The sequence below is a fragment of the Diospyros lotus genome, chromosome 15 (genome assembly GCF_014633365.1).
Source record: "Diospyros lotus cultivar Yz01 chromosome 15, ASM1463336v1, whole genome shotgun sequence".
Taxonomy (NCBI): Eukaryota; Viridiplantae; Streptophyta; class Magnoliopsida; order Ericales; family Ebenaceae; genus Diospyros; species Diospyros lotus.
Window position 1 is genome coordinate 30,212,092 of NC_068352.1, and position 22,916 is coordinate 30,235,007.

The 22,916-nt window shown below is 33.4% G+C and overlaps 2 protein-coding genes across 16 annotated transcripts in view; both read right to left on the reverse strand.

Annotated features, from left to right (window-relative positions):
• The window catches only part of LOC127791942 (nudix hydrolase 2-like), an 86,189-nt gene that overhangs the window by 14,254 nt on the left and 49,019 nt on the right, over positions 1-22,916 (reverse strand). Inside the window, exon 1 of one of the 15 annotated variants that reach the window (XM_052322160.1) lies at positions 18,017-18,169. The exons of the other annotated variants lie outside the window; for them this stretch is intronic. The gene's annotated coding sequence lies outside the window, so the exon portion shown is untranslated. Of the gene's footprint in view, positions 1-18,016; positions 18,170-22,916 lie in introns of those variants that run through there. 15 annotated transcript variants of the gene reach the window in all.
• Positions 12,752-21,191, reverse strand: LOC127791944 (nudix hydrolase 2-like). Its single transcript, XM_052322165.1, has 8 exons — positions 21,016-21,191; positions 16,958-17,119; positions 15,743-15,808; positions 13,736-13,873; positions 13,583-13,660; positions 13,442-13,492; positions 13,201-13,344; positions 12,752-13,052 (listed from the first exon to the last, which is right to left on the reverse strand). Exons 2-8 carry the CDS (start codon positions 17,072-17,074, stop codon positions 12,858-12,860), a joined length of 789 nt encoding a protein of 262 aa, XP_052178125.1. The 5' UTR covers positions 17,075-17,119; positions 21,016-21,191; the 3' UTR covers positions 12,752-12,857.

A 22,916-nucleotide genomic window follows, 5' to 3' on the forward strand; every position in this document is an offset into this window, starting at 1 on the left:
GACTCGCGGCTCGTCAATGGTGGCGCTATACGTATGTCGGTAATGTTTTGGCCGGGAATGTTAATTGGCAAGAACTACAATTGGTTCTTCTTCGAAAAACGATTGGTATATATAGAGTGATTGGGTTCGCCTGTTTCCTTGTGCACAGCTAGTTTTTCGATCATCGGAGGGAAAATGCATTCGAAGGATCAAGGAGGTAACTGTTAAAGCTAAAGCCAACAATTCAAAGGGAGGCTGGAGAAAAGAAGAAAAAAGAGCCAAGGTGGACAGAGAAAAGACAGAAAAATTAGGCACAAAAGCACTGCTGCCATTAAATATAATAAAAGAGAAGAATTGGGAAAGGCAAATGGCTGCTGCTTTTGAAATTAAAGCAGCAGCCAAATTGCAATGTCCATGCGGCGCCTACCTTGTCTTTTGATGAAGTGTTCCCTCAGTTCGACGCCTACCTTGAATTTGAAAGCTGGTAGCCAGCTCATTACAATTTGGGAGTTTATAAATACAGACTCCCTTTCTCATAATTTTTTGCAGCTCAAAGGAGAGTAGAGAGAGAGAGAGTTAAGTGAGAAGAAAAATTCTCTAGGTATAATGAGGTTCTGGTTTTGTGATAGTAAAGAGTGTTTGTAAAAATATTGCGTATATTTTTTTCCACACAGTGAAAATATTGCAATAACTCTATGGACATAGGGGAGTTTTCGGAACCATATAAAATTCTTGTGTCCATATTTTATTATTTCGTCCTTATTATTACTTGTGTGTCTCTTCCTTTCTCTCCACATTCTTAACAACAACAACAAGCCCTTCCTTAATTTCAATAGTTCTTGGCCAGTGGTTTCATATTGTTGGTATTAGTACCCTAATATTAGATTTATATGACGTTTAGTATGCGTAATGGGTACAATGATATAATCTTGTTTGGTCATATCTTTATTTATAACTCTCAATCTTATTATTAAGAATAAGTCGTTAGATTTTCTGGTAGAGTTCCTGTTCGTAAGGACTTGAGACTGTGTGATGTGGATCTCTATTTCAAGATTTCTTAAAAATATTCCCAATCCTTAGACTTATTAGAAGAGGACTATCATTTGTTGATTAATGGACTAACACATGGGCTACTAATATTGTTTAGTATGGGAAGCTAATGGGATGGGGTGGTGAGTTACAATGCACATTGCATACGATGTATATAGTAGACATGTGGGTGTTAGTTGAACATCCACTTAAATGTGATTTCTGTGACATATCACATGGTTTTGGAAATTAATGATCTGGTGTTGGTTCTTGATTGTGTATCTGATTTTTTGATCGGAAGCGATAAAGTTGTCTTTAGCATTGGTGTCAGAGATTTTTAGTTGAGCAAAACCATTCGATGTGAAAGGTGAGAATGCTTCGTGTATAGTCTCTGTACAGTGGTATATGAAGACATATGCTCGCTGATGGGATCCATTGTTCTCCATTAGATGGAGGTGAATATCTTGCGTGTTCTAAGTAGGTTGGTGATTGTAGGAATCCTTAGCCAAGGCATGTATGATTGAAAAGAAGTTTTCGATGTCAGAAAGAGTCCTGATATGTCATCTCGATCACCCTAAATTAGATTCGGCATACTTACCGAGTCCTATGAGTTTAATCAGTTTATGGCTCTTACTTGGTTGGGATGTCAGTAATGGATGGATGATAGTGCATGGAAATTGAGAGCCCTAATGGGTTTGCAAAAAGCTCTTACTGTACTGGCATTAGGATCGTCTTGAGTCCTGGGTAGAGGACACTCAAGATCTTCTAGTACGTTAAGGGGCTGACGTGTTCTGAATATTGCTACATGGCTGTGAACCTAGAAAGTCACACCTTAAGTGGGTAATATGCTGGATTAGTGAATCCGAGCTAGTTGACTATACTTCCGCTATTAAGTGTTAATGGTTGATAAAAATATCATTAAGAGTTAATGATGTTTTTAGTGGGATATTGTTTATGAGAAATGTTCTCAGTGTGTAATTAATTTAGATATAATATTATGTGTATAATTATTATATAATATAATATTAAAATAAATAATTAATTAATTAAATTGATATAATATACTATTTAATTAATTAATTAGGTATATAATATGTGATATTATAAAAAGTGAGACAAATTTAGGGAAGATTAGGTGCATGATGTGCTGGGTGTATATATTATACAAATAATTGGAAAATGCTACTTATACAAACAATTGGGTTATCGAGAGCGTCAAATGACAAAAATGCCTTTACCCAATTTGCAGATTCACCACCCCTGCCCTTGGCCGCCTCTTCTCTCCTCTGCCATGGACGCCTCCAGTAAACTCGGCCTAGCCTCGCCTCATCGCCGCTTTTGTCTCGCTGACCGTCGATGCATCCTCTCGTTGCCCCGCTGCAGCGCCTTGCTCGATCGCCACTGCATCCTATCATCGCCTTGCTGTTGTCGCCTTTGGATGAGCCTAGTTTTGTTTTTTTGGTTTTTTTATTTGTTTGTGTGTTTCTTGTTGCATCTATGGTGATGGTGAAACTAATTTCTTCTTTTGAAACTTGTAGGAATGAATGTAGCGACGATGATCATTTAGTGGAACGACGAATGGAGTGGCAATAACTATGTTGGGGGTAATAGGAGGTTTGTGGGGGCCTTCAAAAATGCAAATTTTCTCGATTTAGTTGACATTGTTTACATGGTGATGAGAATTGATAAAACAAGGTATAATATCATCATTCATTATGTAATAAAAGGCTCGAGAAATGTTCGAGGTAGTAAGATCCCTATCATGGACGACTATGGTATCGAGTTTATTATGTTCGACGAAGGTAGATATAAAGTGATTTATATTGATATGATTTGTAAAGATGCTGGAGTTGGTAACTTACGTAGTTTGGTAGAAAACCAATTTCCTTCATATAGTGGTGGTCATCAGGATTCAACTGTTGTCATTCCACTTATATCTGCATATAGTCCGCAAAGGAACTATGATGATAATGATAATGGTGATAATTGTTAGATATGAACCCTGAAGATCGATTCTAGTGACACAAAGGGACTCGATCTTGTAATTTTTTAAATATTATTTAAATGGCAAGTTTTTGTTTTTATTTAAATTGCAATATGATTTAAATTAAAAACATATATTCATTAGTATAATAAGGAGTGAATACCATTTTTAAGTGTTAAGAATATGAGTTATGGATAATTCACAATTCGTTATACTATAAACAAGTTTCTGGTCGCAAAGTTCTTAATCTGGATAATAGCAACTCGTAAAGGCCAACACATCATTTTCCTCCTTGTTTAGTATGAGATACTGAAAAATAAGGTTGGCGAGTCTCATGTCATTCTGTATGACATACAGAAGGAAGATGACTGGGTGCTTGTTATAGAAACGAGTTCACTGAACGGAACTGTTAACATTGAATCACATGAGTTATATCTCATGGGTCAATGATTCAACGTTAGTTGCGGATGTGCAATTAGTCCTTAGATCTGAGATAACATGGATATATATATATATATATGTATTGGTGAATTAGGATATCTACGATATTATATGATTGTTCTAATCAGGAATAATCATACGTATCTATGTGCCTAGTTCAGTAATACATGAGGTATGTGTACATTAGACATGAAATCTATCACCTCGAGATTTATGAGAAAGATATTCTATGCAATCTAATAATCACTTGACGATAAATCCTTGGCTGTGATAATATGACGATGGAATTTGTTCCATAAGGTTGTGTCATAATTAGTCAAGATTGATTTTGAATTTGGTCATATGACGAGATTAAGAGATTCAACTTACTAACCATGATCTCATATCTTGTCGAGATATAGGATGATAGAAAGACTGTATTACATGATAATGTAGTAAAAGATTCACAATACCTGCTTCACAATAAATTGCGTAATCATGACATATTACTAGATGTCACTCATGATTTACGAGAATTAATCGTTGATTATTCTTGTTGCCAATTTATTTGTGAATCCAAAAAATTTCACCCAAAATAAATCACTTTTAAAGAGAAGATAGATAAATTAATAATAATGCATTTATTTATTGGATAAATAAGAATAATTAAATGATTATATTGTGAGTATAATTATTTAATTATTAATTGGATTGGGCCTTTTACTAGCATATTAGACTTGATCCAATGGCACTATTGGATTGGATTTAATACAATTAAACTCCATTGGATTGAACTTAGTCCAATAGCATTAAACGAATGAGCTTGAGAAGCCCAACCCATTAGGGTTATGTTAGAACTCTATAAATAACTCCATTAACTCTTCATCATTTCTTCCTCTTGAACACTTGAGAATTGAAAGAGCTATTGAATAAGTGAATGTGTGAATCCAAAAGTGAGTTAGAAATTTTTGAGAAAAATTTCTTCCACTTCAATTTCTCTTGATATTCTTGAATAGAAGTGATTTCGGGTGGATCGACTCGGCATCCTATATTTGGAGAATTATACGGTGGAAAACCTAACGGTGAAATTGGATTTCATCAAAGAGGTAGTCTTTCATTTTTGCCTTCATTTCGTAAACCATAATTTTTAAAAAACGGGATACCTGCAAACTAAATTTTTATTTTGCTATATATATGATGAGATCTATGTAATCCCAACAATGGTGATAATGAGACAAGTGATGATAATAATGTGTGACGTCCCATCCCTACTACCGGGTGTTACCATAACCCAATGTTATGTCAATAGGTCCTACTCCGGAGGCCGGTTATGCCCAGACAATAGGAGAATAAAAATAAAGTGGGCGTCTTAGGTGGGGTCCAAGCTTCATCGCTTTCGGCCATCGAGAACTCGAGGTCTAAGACTCATAGGCAGGAGAAGGATACTCGAGTCTCGAATTTGACTTGTGCCTCACAAGTAGATTAATAAACTGTAATTAGGGTATATCATAACTTACTCTCACAAATTGCTCATTAAGAGAAACAAGTCTAACTGGTAAATACAAACAACGTTCAACACAACCACAAAATAATTACATAACAGATACAAGTTACTAAGCTCGCATTCCCATCATGGGTTGCCACTCTCATCATTCAGCTGATTATCGACATACACTGCTTTTTCCTTACCAGATCTCGAGCTATCTATGTGGTTAGTGGGAATGAAGGGGTGAGTCCTGAGACTCAGTAAAAGTAATATGTAATGTAGTAAATTATTAAACATGACATCATAGATAAATATGAAGTGCAACATGCATACAAGATCATCCACCGCACTTATCTCAGGCTTTAGGTGGCCCCTAGTGGTTTTCTCCAAGACCCTATCTCAAGACTCCCACAATTAGAAATCCGCTGCCTCATGCCTAAGCACTCCCTAATATCTTATGTAAGCCATGACAAAAGTAATTTACACACAAAATATATTAAACCTTTACCTCAAGATACGTGTCGCCTGATAATTTGTACTGTTGACGCACCCAAAATCTCGTAATAAAATATTTGCAAAGCAAGGTCAAGAACTAATTTAGCAGCTCATAATTAAATTCATTTGGCTATGGAGTCTACTAAGTTATTAATTAACTAATTTAGGCATCATTCCTTAAATTAACTTACTAATTAATTTAGCTAACTAACTAACTCATTAAATTAATTAATTAAAATAAACTTTAACTTAATTAAGCTAATACACTACCTTAACTAATTCCAAACATTATCAATTCACTAATTGACTGGCTTCCCAAATTAACTAACGATAAATTAACTTTGAAATTAGCCATATCTTATTGCCTCAATTTCTCCTCAAGCTCACGACCATTTCTTCTGCCTTCAATTTCACACCCATACTCCCTATTTATACTAGATTTCCAAGAGCCATCATATAATTTATTTGTTTCATAGCCATCATTCGATAACCCACTCAAGGCTACATCATCATTTTTATTCTCCTCAATTTCCAAGAGCATTTGCATCAAAATGAGAAAAGAATTGGGCTGCATGTGGTAGACAAAGGCAGAGGGCAGCCCAGTAGTTGCCACTTGGCATGGTAAGGCTGTGCGCGCTTGCACGCGTGGGCTCCTCAAAACAGCGCCGTATTGCGCCTAATCTGTTGGAAAAAATCAAACAATTTCCCTCAGCCTCGCGCGCCTATGCGGAATCAAATCCGCGACCTCGCCTCTGACTCTCTCATGCACGACCACTCGGCTACCCAAGTCCTTCAACATATATACCCGCATCATTAAATTTAAAGCAACTCCAGCACATTTCTAGGAATTTGCATTTAGGCCTCTTAACTTCTGAAAATTATCACACACATCCTATTATTAATAATTCTTATACCCCCAAATTTTCAATAATTAATTGCCCATCTCTTAACATAAAATAAATTAATATTTCCTTTAAATCCACAAATATTCGATAATCACCACAAATACCTTAATTAATAATTATAAACTATTCCCGAATTACCGAGATGTTACATAATGATAATGGTGATGATGATGATGATGGAGGAGCCAGTCTGGAGTACTTGAAAGTTAAATTTTTAGGTTCACATTTTGAGAACAATCCTTTGCAAGAAAGTTGAATCGTTCTTAGTGTAGAAAATTATGCAATTGAGATAACGCGACCCGAAGTGTTAACCCCTTACTAGGGTGTAATATTTTACCAGTGCGCACTTTTTAAAAGTAAATAGGAACTGACTTTGGTCTTTGGACACTATTGTGTTGATGTAAAGATGGAATATTGAATCAGACATTCATGCACTGTTCGATTTGAGACTGGTTGCAAGAATATGAAGTGCAAGTTTCTGATTCATGCAAGATGCAGACGCAGTTATTCGTTTTGGCATGCGGTGAATTTTATGCCGGGTCACACATGTAGTCGGAATGTCTACAATTCACATTTTCGAAGTGTGAAGGCTATTATTGTAGGACATTTGTTTTCTGAAAGAGTGGTGAGTGGTGATTACACACCTAGAATGGTGATGAGAGAACTACTGGAGCAGCATGATGTGTAGATCATGTACAATAAAGCCTAGAGGTCTTTACAGTGTGCAAAAAAACTAGTATATGGAAATGTAAAAGAGTCATTTCAGCAGCTTTTCCTCCTATTTTCACATGCTAAAAGAAACAAATCCCGACACTATCATGACAATTGAGACGAATGAAAACAATAATTTCTTGTATTTATTTTTTGCGCTTGGAGCTTCCTTTTAGGGTTTCAGTATTACATAAGACCCATTGTTGTCATTGATGCCACCCATTTGAAATCTAAATATAAAGGGGTGATTTTTGTTGCTACTTGCAAAGATGGGGAATAGATAATTTATCCTATCGTTTTTGGATTTGGCAATGAAGAGTCGGATATATTATGGATTTGGTTTCTTAGGAAATTGAGAAAGGCTATCGATGTGCCGAAAGATTTGGTCATCATATTCGATCATTACCAAAGCATTATAAACGTGATGAGGTGTGTCTTCCCTTTCATCCCACCCATATTTTATTTCTTCCACATTAAGCAAAACTTGAAGAGACGATGTAGACAGCGAAGGGATGTGATGGAAACATTCTACTGTGCAACATATAACTACACCACAGTAGAGTGTGATACATACTTGGAAAAAATTCAATCGATGCATCTAATGATGCATCAAACATTGGTCGAAGCTGGGCTGAAAAAATTGTCACGTGCATATTATCCTAGAAGAAGATATTTCATGATGACCACCAATATTACCGAGTCTCTCAATAAATGCATGATGAAAACACGTCGATTGCCAATAACAAGTGCATATGAATTTATGAAGATATGCTCCAGAAATGGTTCAGTGATATGCGTGTTGCTTCTGCTAGACTCGATCGGAATTGATGTTACCTCCGCTGTAGTGGCACATATCGACTTTGCCCATGGCAAAATATTAGAGTGAGGATGCAGCGTATTTCCTGTACTACACGAAAGCAAATACCTTATTAAACATGTTAAGCAAGATGATGTGATAGTTGGTATTGCAAAGATATGCAATTGTCGTAAATAGGACCTAGATCAGTTTTCGTGTCCTTATGTAATTGTTATTGACAGGTATTATGGTTTTACTTTGCTTTGATTATTACGTTTGTTTTAAATGTAGCTGGGGGCGGTCGACCTTTCTAGTGAAGGCACCGCAATTTTTTTTTTTTTCAAGATAATAAACTCTTCCTATAGTACACAGTTTAGTAACGATAATGCATATACATATTTATATATATATGAATATAATAATTAGAATGCATTGTTAATGTTAGTTTTGGAGCATTAAAGATAATTATATATATATATATATTATATTAACACTTTGTCTATCTTTGTTGTACATAACAATTTCATACGGGTGCATTACCATACATTTTGCCATCAATATTATACTGAACGCTGTGTTAGACACGCATATATGCACCTCCGATTAATCCTCTCCCTAACAAATCCAGTTAGGTTATTCATGTGGATGTCAAAAAGGTGGTTGTACTCTCGCTCATACAAAGAAGACAATTGGATAGATCGAGAGAGAGTCAGATTCCTTTCACTAGGGAAACTCGTCGAAGGAAAATTTGTGAAAAATGTGGTGCACATGAACACAACTGTCTTTGTTGCCTTAATGAATGGAGTTCCTTCATAGGAGAGTTGAGCACAACTACTAATTCGGAAGCCAGTGAAGCTACAAGGGCCACTACCAGGGCAAGCCGAAAATGCAATATTTGCAAAGAAACTGGAAACACTCGTTGTTGGTGCCCTGTACAATTATGCATTTCAATTGATGATAATGTTGGCAATGATGCAAACATTCAATAGAGGTCTCTAAATTTAAAATTAAATGCTTCCATATAAGAAGTTTGTAGACTTGGATTTTATGATCAAAATTCAAGCTTTCAAACTCCTTTGCATTTGCTCTCTTTCCATTATCGCTACTAAAATTGAGTATGTTGATTATATATATATTCTGTATGATATATATTGTAATGTACATTTGGTGGAAATTTACTAAATCACTGATTTTCAAAGTTTTAATGTATCGTTATGTAATTATTCCTTGATTCGGAAAGTCAATATATGTATATATATATTAATATTATTTTTGGATTGACTATATATATTTTTGGATTGAATATATGTCAATATATGTATGATATTCATTGTTATTTTTGGATTAACATAATTACACAAATTATATGATCATGTATATATCATTATGGCTAAAGTTAATTTGAATCGTATTATTTATTTAATGAACTCGTAGAATGACATTCCAAACTACATAATTGGAGATGATAAATACGTACAACATCTAGAAGATTCTAAACATCGACAAGTGTATGCTTAAAACAATTAATTACACGCCCAAATGTGCAATTGTCACCTAGTTTCATAGCTCACCGATGACAGTAGATTAATAATCCACCATTACTAGCTTCTATCCTTGCATACATATGATGAATAAGCCAAAGTTAAAAGGTTAAAACATAATTACACAATGTAAGGTTCCACTCAAGACATTGCCTAACTCTCTTGTAGCTTCAAGGCAGTTTACAAGCCACCGACAACATACTGGCCTGCCCAGTGCTGTGGCAATTGCATATGTGGCAATAAGAATATTGGTAGCTTACTTAGGAGAGGATCAGATGCTTGCAGTTGTGTGCAATTCCTATGTGGTGACAGATTATCTGGAGAACATGAACAACTAAGAAGCCTTCTCCATATTTTGCTTTAATGTTCCCATGTTCATTTTCAATCTAGCATAAAATTAACAATTACACTCTTATTAGCCCACTCAATTACCAAAATATGAAATTCTAATAAACATGAAATATTGAGGTAATGTCGCACAGAAGCTACAAATACATAATGCTAAATAATATTGCAATTCACACTAAATTGTTAAAGAAAGTAACATACTAACATGAGATAAGATAATGGGTCCACTTTGAGCTGTAAAGAGATTTTCTCTTCATTTCAGCCTAAAATAGACGATACTAATAAGTATGCATGGACCTGCAGCTAAAATAGATGATACTAACAAGCATGCATGGACCTGCAACTTAAATTTTTAAATGCAGGAACAACGTTAAGACTTGAGATAGCAAATGGCCTTAAAGAAGCTTTGCTGCAGTAGGGTGGGAGAAGCCTTGCTATAAGAAATGGCTTTAAAGAAGGAGATGCCATCAAGTTTGAGATCATGACATTCACCATTAATGGCGTTCGCCTTTCTTTCTTAGGAAAACGATCGACATATATAGTGATTGGGTTGGCCTGTTTCCTCGCACACAACTGATTTTTCGATCATTGGAAGGAAAATACGTCTGATTCATAGCGAAGGATCAATGAAGCAGCTGCCAGTCCATTCTTTAAATGATTCCTAGTCGTGCAATATAACAGTGATTTCATATCCATTTATAGTTCGGCTTGGTAAAGAGGCTGTTAGGCTGTTTGGCTTACCGATCTTGAAGATGGCTTTTTTTAACATAAAAAAAATTAAACGTATGACTGCGTGACTTTATGTTTATTATGAGGAATAGATTACTTTAAAGACATTTAGTACATTTGTCAGTTTTTATGAATAGTCCTTGCTATTTTTATTATTGACCAAATCGATACAAAAATAAAAATTATATAAAAAAACTTTTTATCTTCTTAAAGAAAAAATTGTTGTTGCTTTATGATTAAAACTAGAATAGTTGTGTAGGACTAAAATCTTGACTAGTAAATTGCATCTGAAACAGATGTGAATGGCAGAAGGTATGCCTATGAAAAATTAATTAAATTTTTTTAAGAAAATTGTTTCTGATTTGAAAAACATAGAGGTTAAATATGATGATGAAGATTTAGTCTTAATTTTGTTATGTTTTCTATCGGACTTGTATTCAACTTTTAGAGACACCATACTCTATATTCATGATAGTCTTACCTTACATGAGGTTTATGATACTTTGCTCTTGAAAGAAAAACAATGATAAAGAGTTATTGAGAAATTCTAAGAATTAGAGAGAGTGTCTATTGATTAGAGAGAAAACATATGATAAAAATTCTGGTGACAAAGGAAAACATAGATTAAAGTCTAGAAATAAAGACAAACCCTGTAATCATTTTTCAAAAAAAAAAAAAGGACACATGAAAAAATGAATGTTTTAAACTAGAGAACAAATTTAAGAGACAAGAATCTTACCAGAAATGAAAACAACCAAAGATTTCAAGTAAAACCAACGTTGTTAAAAATAATAGTAATGATAAAAAATTTATAATGGTAGCTAATGGAATTGCCAAGCCTTGTGAAGATTGGATCTTTTACATAATATGGACGTTTCACATGTCTCTTAATAGAGATCAATTTTTGATATATAGAACTTTGACTATTGGTGATGTGTTGATTAAAAACAATTATTCTTATAAAATTGTAGGCTTTGAAAAAGTTAAAATTAAGATATTTGATGGCATTGCTAGAATTTTAACTGATGTTAGATATGTTCCCAACCTTACGAGAAATCTTATTTCATTGAGTGCTCTTAATTTAAATGGATACAAGTTAATTAGTGAAAGTGGAGTCATTAAGGTCAGTAAATGTGCTCTTGTTGTGATGAAAGGTAAAAAATAATATGGTGTATTATATTTTATGCAGGGTTTTACTATTACAGGCGATGCTATTATTATTACTTCTTCTTTGTTAGATATTGATATTATTCAATTGTGGTATATGTGTTTTGAACATATGAGTGAAATAAGTATGATTGAATTAAGTAAAAAGGGGTTCCTAGAAGGGCATGGAGTATTGGAAACCTGAAGTTTTGTAAGTATTGCATCTTTGGTAAGAAAAAATAAGTTATAATTAATAAAGGTATTTTACAATACAAAAGGGATACTAGACTATATCTATTATGATATTTGGATTTTACCAGAGTACCCTCTAGAGATAATGCCAAATATATGTTGACTCTCATCGATATTTTTCTAGAAAAGTTTGTGTATTCTTTTTTAAACAGAAAAGTGATATTTTTGCTACCTTTAAACAGTGGAAGATTATGATTGAGAAACAAACTGAATAGATTAAGCGTCTTCTCATAGATAATGATTTAGAATTTTGTTCAAATGAAATTAATAATTTCTGTAGGAAAGAAGGAATTTTAAGGTATTTAACAGTTTTACGTACACCAAAGTAAAATGGTGTAGCCAAGTGGACGAGCATAATTTTAATGGAAAAAGTGCATTGTATGCTATTTAATTTAAGTTTACTTGAAGTCATTTTGGGCTAATGATGCAAATATGGCATGTTTTCTTGTTAATAGGTTTTCTTCCTTTGCCATTAATAAGAAAACTCCATAAAATGTATGAACTGGTGTTCCCGTAATTTATTCTAATTTAAAATTTTTTGGATATACTGTATTTGCTCACCTTGATAATGAAAAATTAGAAACAAGGTCTAAACAGTGTCTTCCTTTGTTATAAATTTGGTGTTAAGAGATATAAGTTATGGAATTTAAAAGTATCTAAAGTTATAATTAGTAAAAACGTTATATTTGATAAAATTACTATACTTCACGATTTGTCTACAAAAAAATCCAACCTTATAGGTCAATAGAGTTCTAAAATTTAGATGGAACTTAAAGGTTAAAAGAGTTCTCACTTTCAAGGTGGAGCTTAAAATTTATAATAGACATACATCTGAGTATTCATCTCAGATTAAATTAAGTTCCAAATCAAGTCCAAAAGAAAATATACTATTCCATCACAGTATTATATTGCAAAAGATAGACTTAGAAGAAATATCAAACTTGCTCAAAGGTATGATCTTATTGGCTATGCTTTGAGTGTGGCTAAAGATGTCCACCATAGTGAGCCTCATGTGGAAAAGTCTTTATTACGAAGCTTAATTTAGAGAGTTGAGATCCTCCTTGTGGAGGTAAAGGTGGGTTCTTTTGGTGGAGAAGGCTGAGGTCGTGGGCACTATAGTGAAGCCAGTGTATTTGTTCCTCTTCTTCTCCAAGCAGATGTTGGCAATGAGCTTGAATTGCTCGTATTTCTGTATAAATGGTTGTGCAATGTATTCTTCAAGGCGAATCCACTGAAGAGAAGACAAAACAAGTCAGCAACATTGGTGCTTTTGATCTTATCATCATCATTAGGTGTTAAGACAATTATTTGGATTGGAATATGATAATATTTGTGTTAGTCGCCGTGGATGGAAAGCAAGAACAAGGCACGGAAATTACTGTTGCTGCTTTAATCTCTGAGTCCTGTTTCAAGATATTGAGTGAGAGAGGTTTGAGCATGCAGACGAAGAACAAATCTGACTTCCCGAAGAACGATTTGAGGCTTTGCCTGAATGCAAGAACTTCAAGAAATTCTGCCTCAATCTGAACAAAAGAAAACAACCATATATTCTTAGATCCAATTGGATTTTTCTAAACCTCAGAGCAAAATTTTCCATCAACTAGTCAATCAGTCACTTACTCCTGCCTCTTCTTTCACTTCTCTAATTGCAGCCTCGTGGAGTACCTCACCCTGCAAGTGAAAAAAGCTTATTTCTTTGCAACAACAAGGATGGTAACATCACAAACTTTGATTGCGCACTAACTGAGAAGAAATGCACACCTCTTCAACTACGCCTGTAGGGAACTTCCATACGCCCGTGCCTTTAAATTTGCCATCCTTTTCTTGGACTACGAGAACCTAATAAACATAAGACTCTCTCAATAGACTACCAATACATGCTTGATGAGAAAAACAAAACTGCAGGAGTAATACCTCTCCCATGTCGTTCATCACAAAAGCGCCAATGCCGACTCGATGCGAAGCATTTGGAGGAAGAGTGTCACTAGTTTTGGGAATCCATTTCACAAGCATTAAGTAAGATGGTTCAGCATGATGATACCTAAATCCTTGCTGCCAAATTTAGCAGAACAAAACCATGAAACAACCAACCGTGGGGACTTCAAAATGCTAGATTCTCAGCTCAATGGTGGCATCTGATCCAGATTCCATATATAGGATTCAAATTTGACAATTGATAATCCGATCCAGATCCTTTTGTATAGAGTTTTAAGGAAAAAAGGGATAATCGTAAAAATAATCCAATATTTTTTGTGAATTCATAATTTTATTCAATTCTTTCAATTTTGACAATTAAGTTTAAATTAGTTCAATTAGATGCAATTTTATCCGACATATAAAATTAATTTATAGAGTGTGTCCATGTTGACTTAACATTTCAAATATCATATAAGAATAATATTTGTGAGACCCACGTATACACATAAGTAAAAAAATAGAAAAAAATGCGACTTACAAAAAGAAAAGAAAAAAAATAAATTATGTGCAACAAAATATATATATATATATTTTATTTATGTGTATATATAGTGTTGCGAAAAATTTCTACAAAACAGTAGGGTTAGTGCAATAACATCGAACCAGATTTAATCGAATGTAAAGAACAATACACAAAGTTCCGATAACAACAACAAGAAGATGAACACGAAGTAAAAAGAAGTAAAAACTCCCTATTTAAATAACGTTCAAGACTCAGATCTGTGAGTCCGTTCACCACTTTGGTAACGCCAACAAACAGGAACTATAAGCCACAACGAAACCCTCAAACCACCCCTTAAACCAAAAACCCAGAAAGCCCTAACACCTTTCTGTCGAACACAAACGAAGCCCTCTCTCACCCAATCGATCAAAGCCACACACAGTAGGTTATCACAGAAGGTAGATCGGTCACAAAGAAAGAGGGTATAAAGCACAAAGCAAAGAGAAAAGCTTACCGAGAATGGATGATCGAAACCCCCTAAATAGGGGCATGCGCATCAACAACAAATCGACCAAGATCAACAAGGAATGATGTGACCTCTCAACATGGAGAAAGAGGCATCGGACCGAGATGGAAACGAAGCCATGGAAGATCATCCACAAAGGAAACCACGAAGGAAGCAATTGGCCAAGTAAGGAAACGAGAGAGAGAGGGGAGCTAGGGTTCGATCGAGGGAGGAAATACCAAGAGAATGAGCTGCACAAGAGCCTTTTATATGAGGGCTTTAGGGCTTAAAGATAATGGGCTTTTGGGCTCAGAACAGTGGGCTTCTCCCCCCCCCCCACTTGAGTAAATGGGCTAAGGCCCATTTCTCCTCTAAAGTGGGAATAGAGCATGTGGCCCGGCTTCTAAAATGGGTTGCTTAAAAGTGATGACGGACTTGGGTTTTTCAATCCCGGGCTGAGGCCTATGAAGATAAAACTCACCCGAAAAATCGTCACAGGCTTAGACCTCATTAAGAAACACAAAACCAACATATAGGTATCGCAAATATTATTATTGTATAACATTTGATATGCCAAGTCAGTACTAAACATACTCTCTCTAAATCTATTTTACATATTTGATAAAATTATATCTAATTAAGTCAATTTGTACCTAATTGCTAAAATTAAAAGAATTAGATAAAGAAAAAGGATAATGATATTTAATCTTAATCGATAGCTTTACTATGTGAAATGTCTAATATGTCTTTATATTATTTTTAGTAATTAAACTCAGGGCAATAGCATATTAGACATTTTACAAAATAATAAGATTATCAATTTGAAATATATATTAGATTCCATCCTTATTGGAATTGGACTATATATATCCACTTGTAGATGGATTAAATCTTATGGTTGAATTTAGATGGAATCCAGATAAAATCCAACCCATTGTCATCTCTAGCTCCTAGAAAGCCACGAAAGCCAAGATCGTTGATCGCAGGTAATATTTACCTTAACTGTAGGCTCAACAAGATATGCTAGTTCAATTGGCAATTTGATCCAAATACCCTTCTTTCCCTACAAATTGTAAAGAAGGCATCAATTAAAAGGATCTCTCCTCCACATTAAACTTTGAGAAGAAGTGATCCACCATATAATTAAAATCAACAAAAAATAATGTTATCTAGTCATATTTTATAATTCGAAATGATAATCTTATTTCATAAAATATCAAAAATGTCTATGTATTCCTTTTAACAATTCATGGACCATGGTATGCTAATAATGGTGATATTTTGAGAATTTGAACTATATTATATGCTATAACTGTGAACCCACATTTCAAGTTCATTTGAGATTGAAATTTCTAATTTGATCATGAATAAGATTTTAAATTTGATTGCGATTCAAATCTCAAATTAGATTGTGATTTTAAATTATCTCCAATTGAAAATTTATCTTCTTGGCTAATCTAATCAGAATATAATTTTTTAAATACATCAATAGATAAGTATTATGTTTATAAATAGGTGCCCAATATTATGAAATTATTGTATTAATATTATCATAGTAATTTTTTTTTCTTTTTTTTCAATATAGATTTTTCACGTTAAAATTTTCTATTTGATATTTTGATTGTAGTTTGTTTTTTATCCTAAATCCTAACAATATACAATCAATTTAGATTTGGGATGTGAAAAACTCTTATTCTTTTAATTAATTTCTTATGTCGATTCTATATCAATTAGTTTTAATATCACTTATAATATCACAATAGCATAGTTCATGAACCATCACTTACGGTAGTGCTTGTTAATCAAGATATATGCTAGAAAAGGTAAGATATAGAAAACATTTTATGTTTTTGTTATTTTAAATGTATTTGTTAAACTTATTTGGTGGCTCTTAAAAAATAAATCACATGACTTCATATATGACATTTTTTAGATATACTTATCTCTTTCTCATTTCAAGATAAATATATCTTAGACTTTATAGATAAAAAAAATTGACGCATGTGTCCTTCAATGTATTTAAAAAAATTAAATAAATAGTTTGATAAAAATCTTAAAATAATTCCAACCTTATCTTGATAATTTCATATATCGATTTAAAAAATATTCGAATCTTATTTTGATAGAATGTTGTGTTACTAATTTTAAAGAACGGTAGTAAAGGTAGAAGTTGAATAATATAGCCAAACGATTTTAGGAGAGAATTAAGCACCTGCTGAGTCCACTGCAATAATGAAGCTCTAAGCACAGAGGCAAAGGGCTCAGAATCCATGGGTTCCTTCATTTCAACAACAACTCCCCCATATGCATCCTCAGATCCATCAAACATTCAATCTTCTCAACCAACGAAGAACTACACAAAGCCGCCATGAATCTGCAGAGAAAACAGAATCAGCATCAAAGTACCCGAATGCCCAGAAAATCTAAATCCATAATCCTTGCTCCATAAATGAAGTTGGGTTTCAATTATTTGACCAAGGGTTTGCTCAATTTAAGAGTATACAAACTTGCGTTGACGACGTAATCAACTATCATTATATAGAAACTTTGATTCGATGACTATATGGCGGTTTAGCATTATATACAAGCAATCTAACCAGGAAGGAGCTCGTTGTTGAGGAAAGGTAAGAAATATTTGGCGGTTTGGCTTGGGCAGATCAACAAACAGGTGGACATTTACGTACATATCTTTTGGGTAGTTTAGTTTGACAAATTCTAAGCCAATAATGAATTGACAAACCAAAGGGGGGTTTCACAACTCAGAAAGGAATCCGCCATAACTGATGTTTCTGGAAACAGTGGATAATAACATTGGAAAGAACAATTCAAGCTGTGGGTACAGGTGTCATGCAAAGCAAGAAAACAAGCGTCTCTAACACAATCATATAATAAATCTCAATATTATAATCAATTCCTTGTATTTAAATCTTAAATACGCACATGATAATTACTAATATTAAACTCTATTTTAAATCTTAAGCCTTGTGGACGCAATAATACGATATTGCAGTCTAGTTTTTGTTTCTTTAAATGAATTCTAAATGAAGAATGAAGATGAGTATTTGTGCAATAGTATTGTGACCTTGGAAGCCATAGCCAGATATACAGTTGTCAGGTCACAACTCTCCAGTAGTCAACCACATATATATTCTGAAAGTTTCATATATATATGTATCATTGATATGCATGTCCGTGCGTGTGTGTGTGTATGTATATATATATTTGATTGCATGGCTATAATATATGTTTGTGTTCGTGTCTGTATCTGTACCCTCTTGTAATATAGGACGAATATTTCGCCGGCGGTGTGGAGGCGGAAGGAGTATTGAACGCCGCGGCCACTGGCAAGGGATGGGGATTGAGCTACGCGGGAACAGGACGACTGGACGGCTCGTCAATGGTGGCGCTGTACGTACGTCGGTAACGTTTTGGCCGGGAATGTTAATTGGCAATAACTACAATTGGTTCTTCTTCGAAACAGGATCAGTATATATAGAGTGATTTTGGGTTGGCCTGTTTTCCGATCATCGGAAGGAAAATTGCGTCCCATTCGCAGCGAAGGATCAACGAAGCAGCACCCCGCGACTCCTTAATTGCAATGCTTCCTGGTCGTGCAATGCAATGCTTCCTTATATCTAATTTTTTAGTTAATTTAATTTTTATATTTTGAAATGAATAGAGTGAGACATTTATTATGTCATCTCAATTTATCTTTTTTGCTATACACAAAGTACAAAGGTTAAAATGATTCAAAAATACAAATTCGATAATGTAATCTAAAGAATAAAAAGTTTAGGTTACTACAAAAAAAAAATGTCAAAGTACATAAATTAAATTAATTCAAAAATTAGATTAAGATATATAATCAAAATAACAAAAAAAATTCAAATTTCATAAAAGTATAAAAACAAAAATATGAATTTAGCCTATTTTTTCTCCGAACAAGCCATAGTATTTACTATGAAGACCTATTAAACAGGCCACCAGACCTGACCAGCCCTGTTATCATTTAATGTTGGAAGTCGACTGTTTTCAGAGTGTATAATCTTAAAAATATAAAGCACTTGCTCAACTCCTCCTTTTATCATATATATATATATATATATTAGCGAATACGTATGACTTAAGACATGATATAAATAATATTAAAATTAAAATATAATTATAATTTATACGTATTATGATAAAATTTATGAAGAATTTGTAATAATTTTACTTATATTAACGTTTTACAAAACTCAAATAAGAAACAAACATATAAAATTTATAATGTTCACTAATATTACAAATTAAAATATAAAAATAAATAAAAAAAATTATAAACACTAAAAAAAATTTATTATATAGTTGTTAACTTTTTTATAAAAAAATAAAAAAATATTAAATTTATATAATAGATCACATTAGTAAGTATTCTACAATTTAAATAAATTAAATTAAAAATTAAATATCAAACAATACATATCAACTATGGCCGACCACCATGGCTACGACCATCAACCGGGGAGAAAACCCCAGTTCAGGGTCGGAGAACCTTGGGTTCCCGACCAGGTTGGGAATCGTTGCCTAAAGTCACGAAATAAATAATATTCAGATTAATAATTTTAATCTTAATATTATGTTATAATAATTTTACTTGTATTAAATGCTTTACAAAACTCAAATAAGAAACAAACATATAATATTTTAAATCAAAATATAAGATCAAATAAAAAAATTGTAAACACTAAATAAAAAAATAAAAACTAAAATTATTGTATACTTATTAACATTTTATATTAAAAAAATTACTATCTATATGATAAAGCAGCCCCAAGAGTTCTCAACCAAGCATGGTTGGGGAACATTTTTTTTTTTTATATTATTGTAACAAAATAAAAAATAAAATTAATAAAATAAAAATAAAAAATAATACAAAAAAAAGGCATCTTTAAATTATAACTCAATAAAATAGATTAACCAATTTCAAATTTTTTTAATTATCAAATATTCAACACCTAAAAATAAAAATATTAAATTTCTAATTAAGTTTTCTACTTTCATATTATTATTTGAATAAAGTTTGATAGTAGAAACAGTCTTTGATCATCATCAAAGAAGAAAGAGGTTTTTATTTCTTTTGAAATTAAATCATTCATGATTTTAAGAAAATATAATTCATATTTAAAAAAATTAAAACTTACACTGTTAGTGTTTTTTATTTAAAAAATTTTAAATATTGTAGTCGATAGCTTTTTAAAAAAAAAAATAAGTATTGATATTTAGCAAAATAATATAGTATTGATATCTAGCCGGACAATCCTAACTATTTAGCAAAATAAGTTCAGCAGATCAGCCATGAAAAAGCTGATTTGCACAAATTCAGGCCAGAAAACATTTCAGAAAAGAAACCCTAGAAATGCCACAATGAGCAGAACAACAGGAACTCATTTAAACGCACAAAAACTCGGGGAGAACAGGAAACGTTTTCATAATCAAACATCAAACTCAAATCTCCAGAAGAGAAAGTAACATACCCATTAAAAACTCAAAACCCGCTTGGCTTCTGGAATTAAGGGAAAGAAAAATAACAGAAGGTAATGAGGATTAAAAATAACACTCACATTTTGTCGGCTTCCCAGTTGTTCTGCGCCATTTTGTTCAATCAAACAATAACACCAATGCCAGAATCCAATCCAATGGTTTCTTCCACTTCTACTCCATCAACCAACCTAATACAACCTAATATTTCTTTAAGTATCAGTGGGAAAGAAGACAGAGATTGAGGCGAGAAACAGTGGGAAAGATCGGCGATTTGTAGAGAGAGATAAAATACGGCGATTTGACAGTCACGCTCCGACCCACCTCTCCTCCATCTGTCTATATATATGCGTGTGTGCGTGTTCGGCTGCCGGCCGTGATGAGAGCAAGAAGGTGAGTGTATATATCTTCTATTGTATATATATGTGCCTGTGTGTATATAAATACAGAGAGAAAGGAGGAGAGAAAAACAGAGATGTCGCGGCCCAAACACAAACAGTGAAGTTTGGGTTTCAAAGAGAAACCCAGAGAAACAGTGACTAATAAGTGAGTGTGAGTGAAGTTTCAACACATCAAGAAGAAACAAATTAAGCCTCAAGAAAGTGAAAAGAATCAAAATGAATGTGTGTGTGTGTGTACTACAAATGAATGACCTATATGCAAAGATTAAGAACAGATTGAAACTTCAAACAATACCCACCCCCACCTAAGAAAAGAATCAAAGAATGGAAACAAAATACTGAAACCTACCAGTTGTCGCTCAGTTCATTGGGAGCCTACAACTCGACGTCCGACGACGGAGCCGACAGTGGGTCGAACTTGTCCATGGCAGCGCTGCCCTTGATGCTGATCGCTGCGACGTCGTGGGCCAGGGGTGGGGAAGGTGCCGAGCCAAATCCGGACGCCGGGTCGTGGGAAGAAGAAGAGACAGAGGGAAGGTGGGGAGACAGAGGCGATTGGCGGGAACGGGCGGGAACAAAAATCCATCTCAGTCATTCATCTCACCCAAATTGATCTCAGCCATTAAAATTAAAATGTCTATACAGATTTCAAAAACCCCTTTTTTTTTATTATATAGATAGAGATTTGCATATAGTTGGGTGAATCAAATATTAGGAAATCTCATTTTAACGCCTCTCTTACAAGAAGTATGTAGAAAACTGTGGAAAATGTTATGGTCTTTGTATTTTGTATAGTGTAAAAGGGGTTTCATATAATATAAAATAAAAAAAATTGTAAAGAACACTTTTGAGATTTAGTAAAATTACAAGAAATTTCACGATCATTGAGAAATAATAATAATAATCACTTTTACTGTTAAATAAAAGATTAAAATAATAAATATACCATTCATTTTCTCTTATAATTGAAAAATAAAATAATAAAAAATAACCTACATTGGCACATAAACTATTGGGTTACCCGCTGACAGTGCCAGCATGCAACGAGCATATTTGGGTCCATTGCAGTAGATTGCGATGAACTTAAATTTGGTTTTAAGATCAACAATGAACTCAATATTTAAGTTTGAAGAAAAGAGATCGAGATTGAGAGAAGAAAAAAAAAAAAATCAAAAAGAGAAAGAGTGAAACCCTTTTGAGTTCGATGAAGAAGAAAGTGAGAGGAAGATGGGGAAAGAAGAAAAAGATAAAAGAATTTCCATGAATATAGTCTGGTAGTTTTGGCAATTTCGTTTGGAATATATTTTGTTATGGTCATAGTGTTATTCTGAAATCAAAATTAAGGATTATTAGATTTTTTTATTTAACTCTCTCATCGTATTTTGCTATCAATAGGTGAGGAGGCTCGTAATAGGATGTTATAAAAAAAAATAAAGAAATAAAAAAAATGAACGTAATGTGCCCCATCATTCTGCATGTTTTAACTACGATGACGTGTAAAAGGAAGGCTCGGTCTACGCTACACGCTGAAAGAAGGAAAAAAAACAAAAAAGGAAAGAGCCTATCTCCCTCGCATGAGCCCAGCATTTTCCAAGAAACTGAGAGATTTGGCAGGACTTTCGTCCTTCACGTCAAAGGGAAATGCTCAAGTAATCGGTTAACCCCAAAATTAATTTTTATAAATTAATAAAATTTATAATAATGAGTGAATTTGTTATTAATTTTACGAATCTAGTATTAATTTTTAAATAAGACTATTATCAATTTTAGATAAAATTATTATAATTTTTGTAATTTACAAGATTTATTTATTGAATTTATTTTTTATTATAATATTTTGACACAAGAAACAATCCATGCCTATGAGAGGGAGTCATGGATCTTAGAGGTAGATTGGTTGTTGTGACACCCTGGCCCCACTATCGGGTGTTATCGTAATCTATGGTTACAAACTTGGCCTATCTCGAAAGACGACTATACCCTGTCAACATAAATATTAAAATAATATTGAGCGCTTTGGGTAGGGTTCAGGTTTCGCCGCATTCAACTATTGAAAAATTCAAGTTTAAAATGTATAAGCAGCGAATACCCATTCGACTCTCGAATTCAATTAGGTCCTTAAAATATAAATTTAATTTTAAATAAAATAAATAAATACCAATATGCCCAATACAATACTCTAATGGTCAAGCATAACTAGATCACACTTACTGAGTTACTCATAGTGGAAACCTTAACTTGGTTTAGACT

What these genes read in the sequence shown, in the direction of transcription:
- LOC127791944 (XM_052322165.1), bottom strand. Translation starts at nt 17,074, where the DNA reads ATGTTTGATGGATCTGAGGATGCATATGGGGGAGTTGTTGTTGAAATG. An exon ending in TGATGAACGACATGGGAGAG is followed by an intron (nt 13,661 to 13,735) that starts GTATTACTCCTG and finishes TATGTTTATTAG; the next exon opens with GTTCTCGTAGTCCAAGAAAA. An exon ending in CTACAGGCGTAGTTGAAGAG is followed by an intron (nt 13,493 to 13,582) that starts GTGTGCATTTCT and finishes TTTCACTTGCAG; the next exon opens with GGTGAGGTACTCCACGAGGC.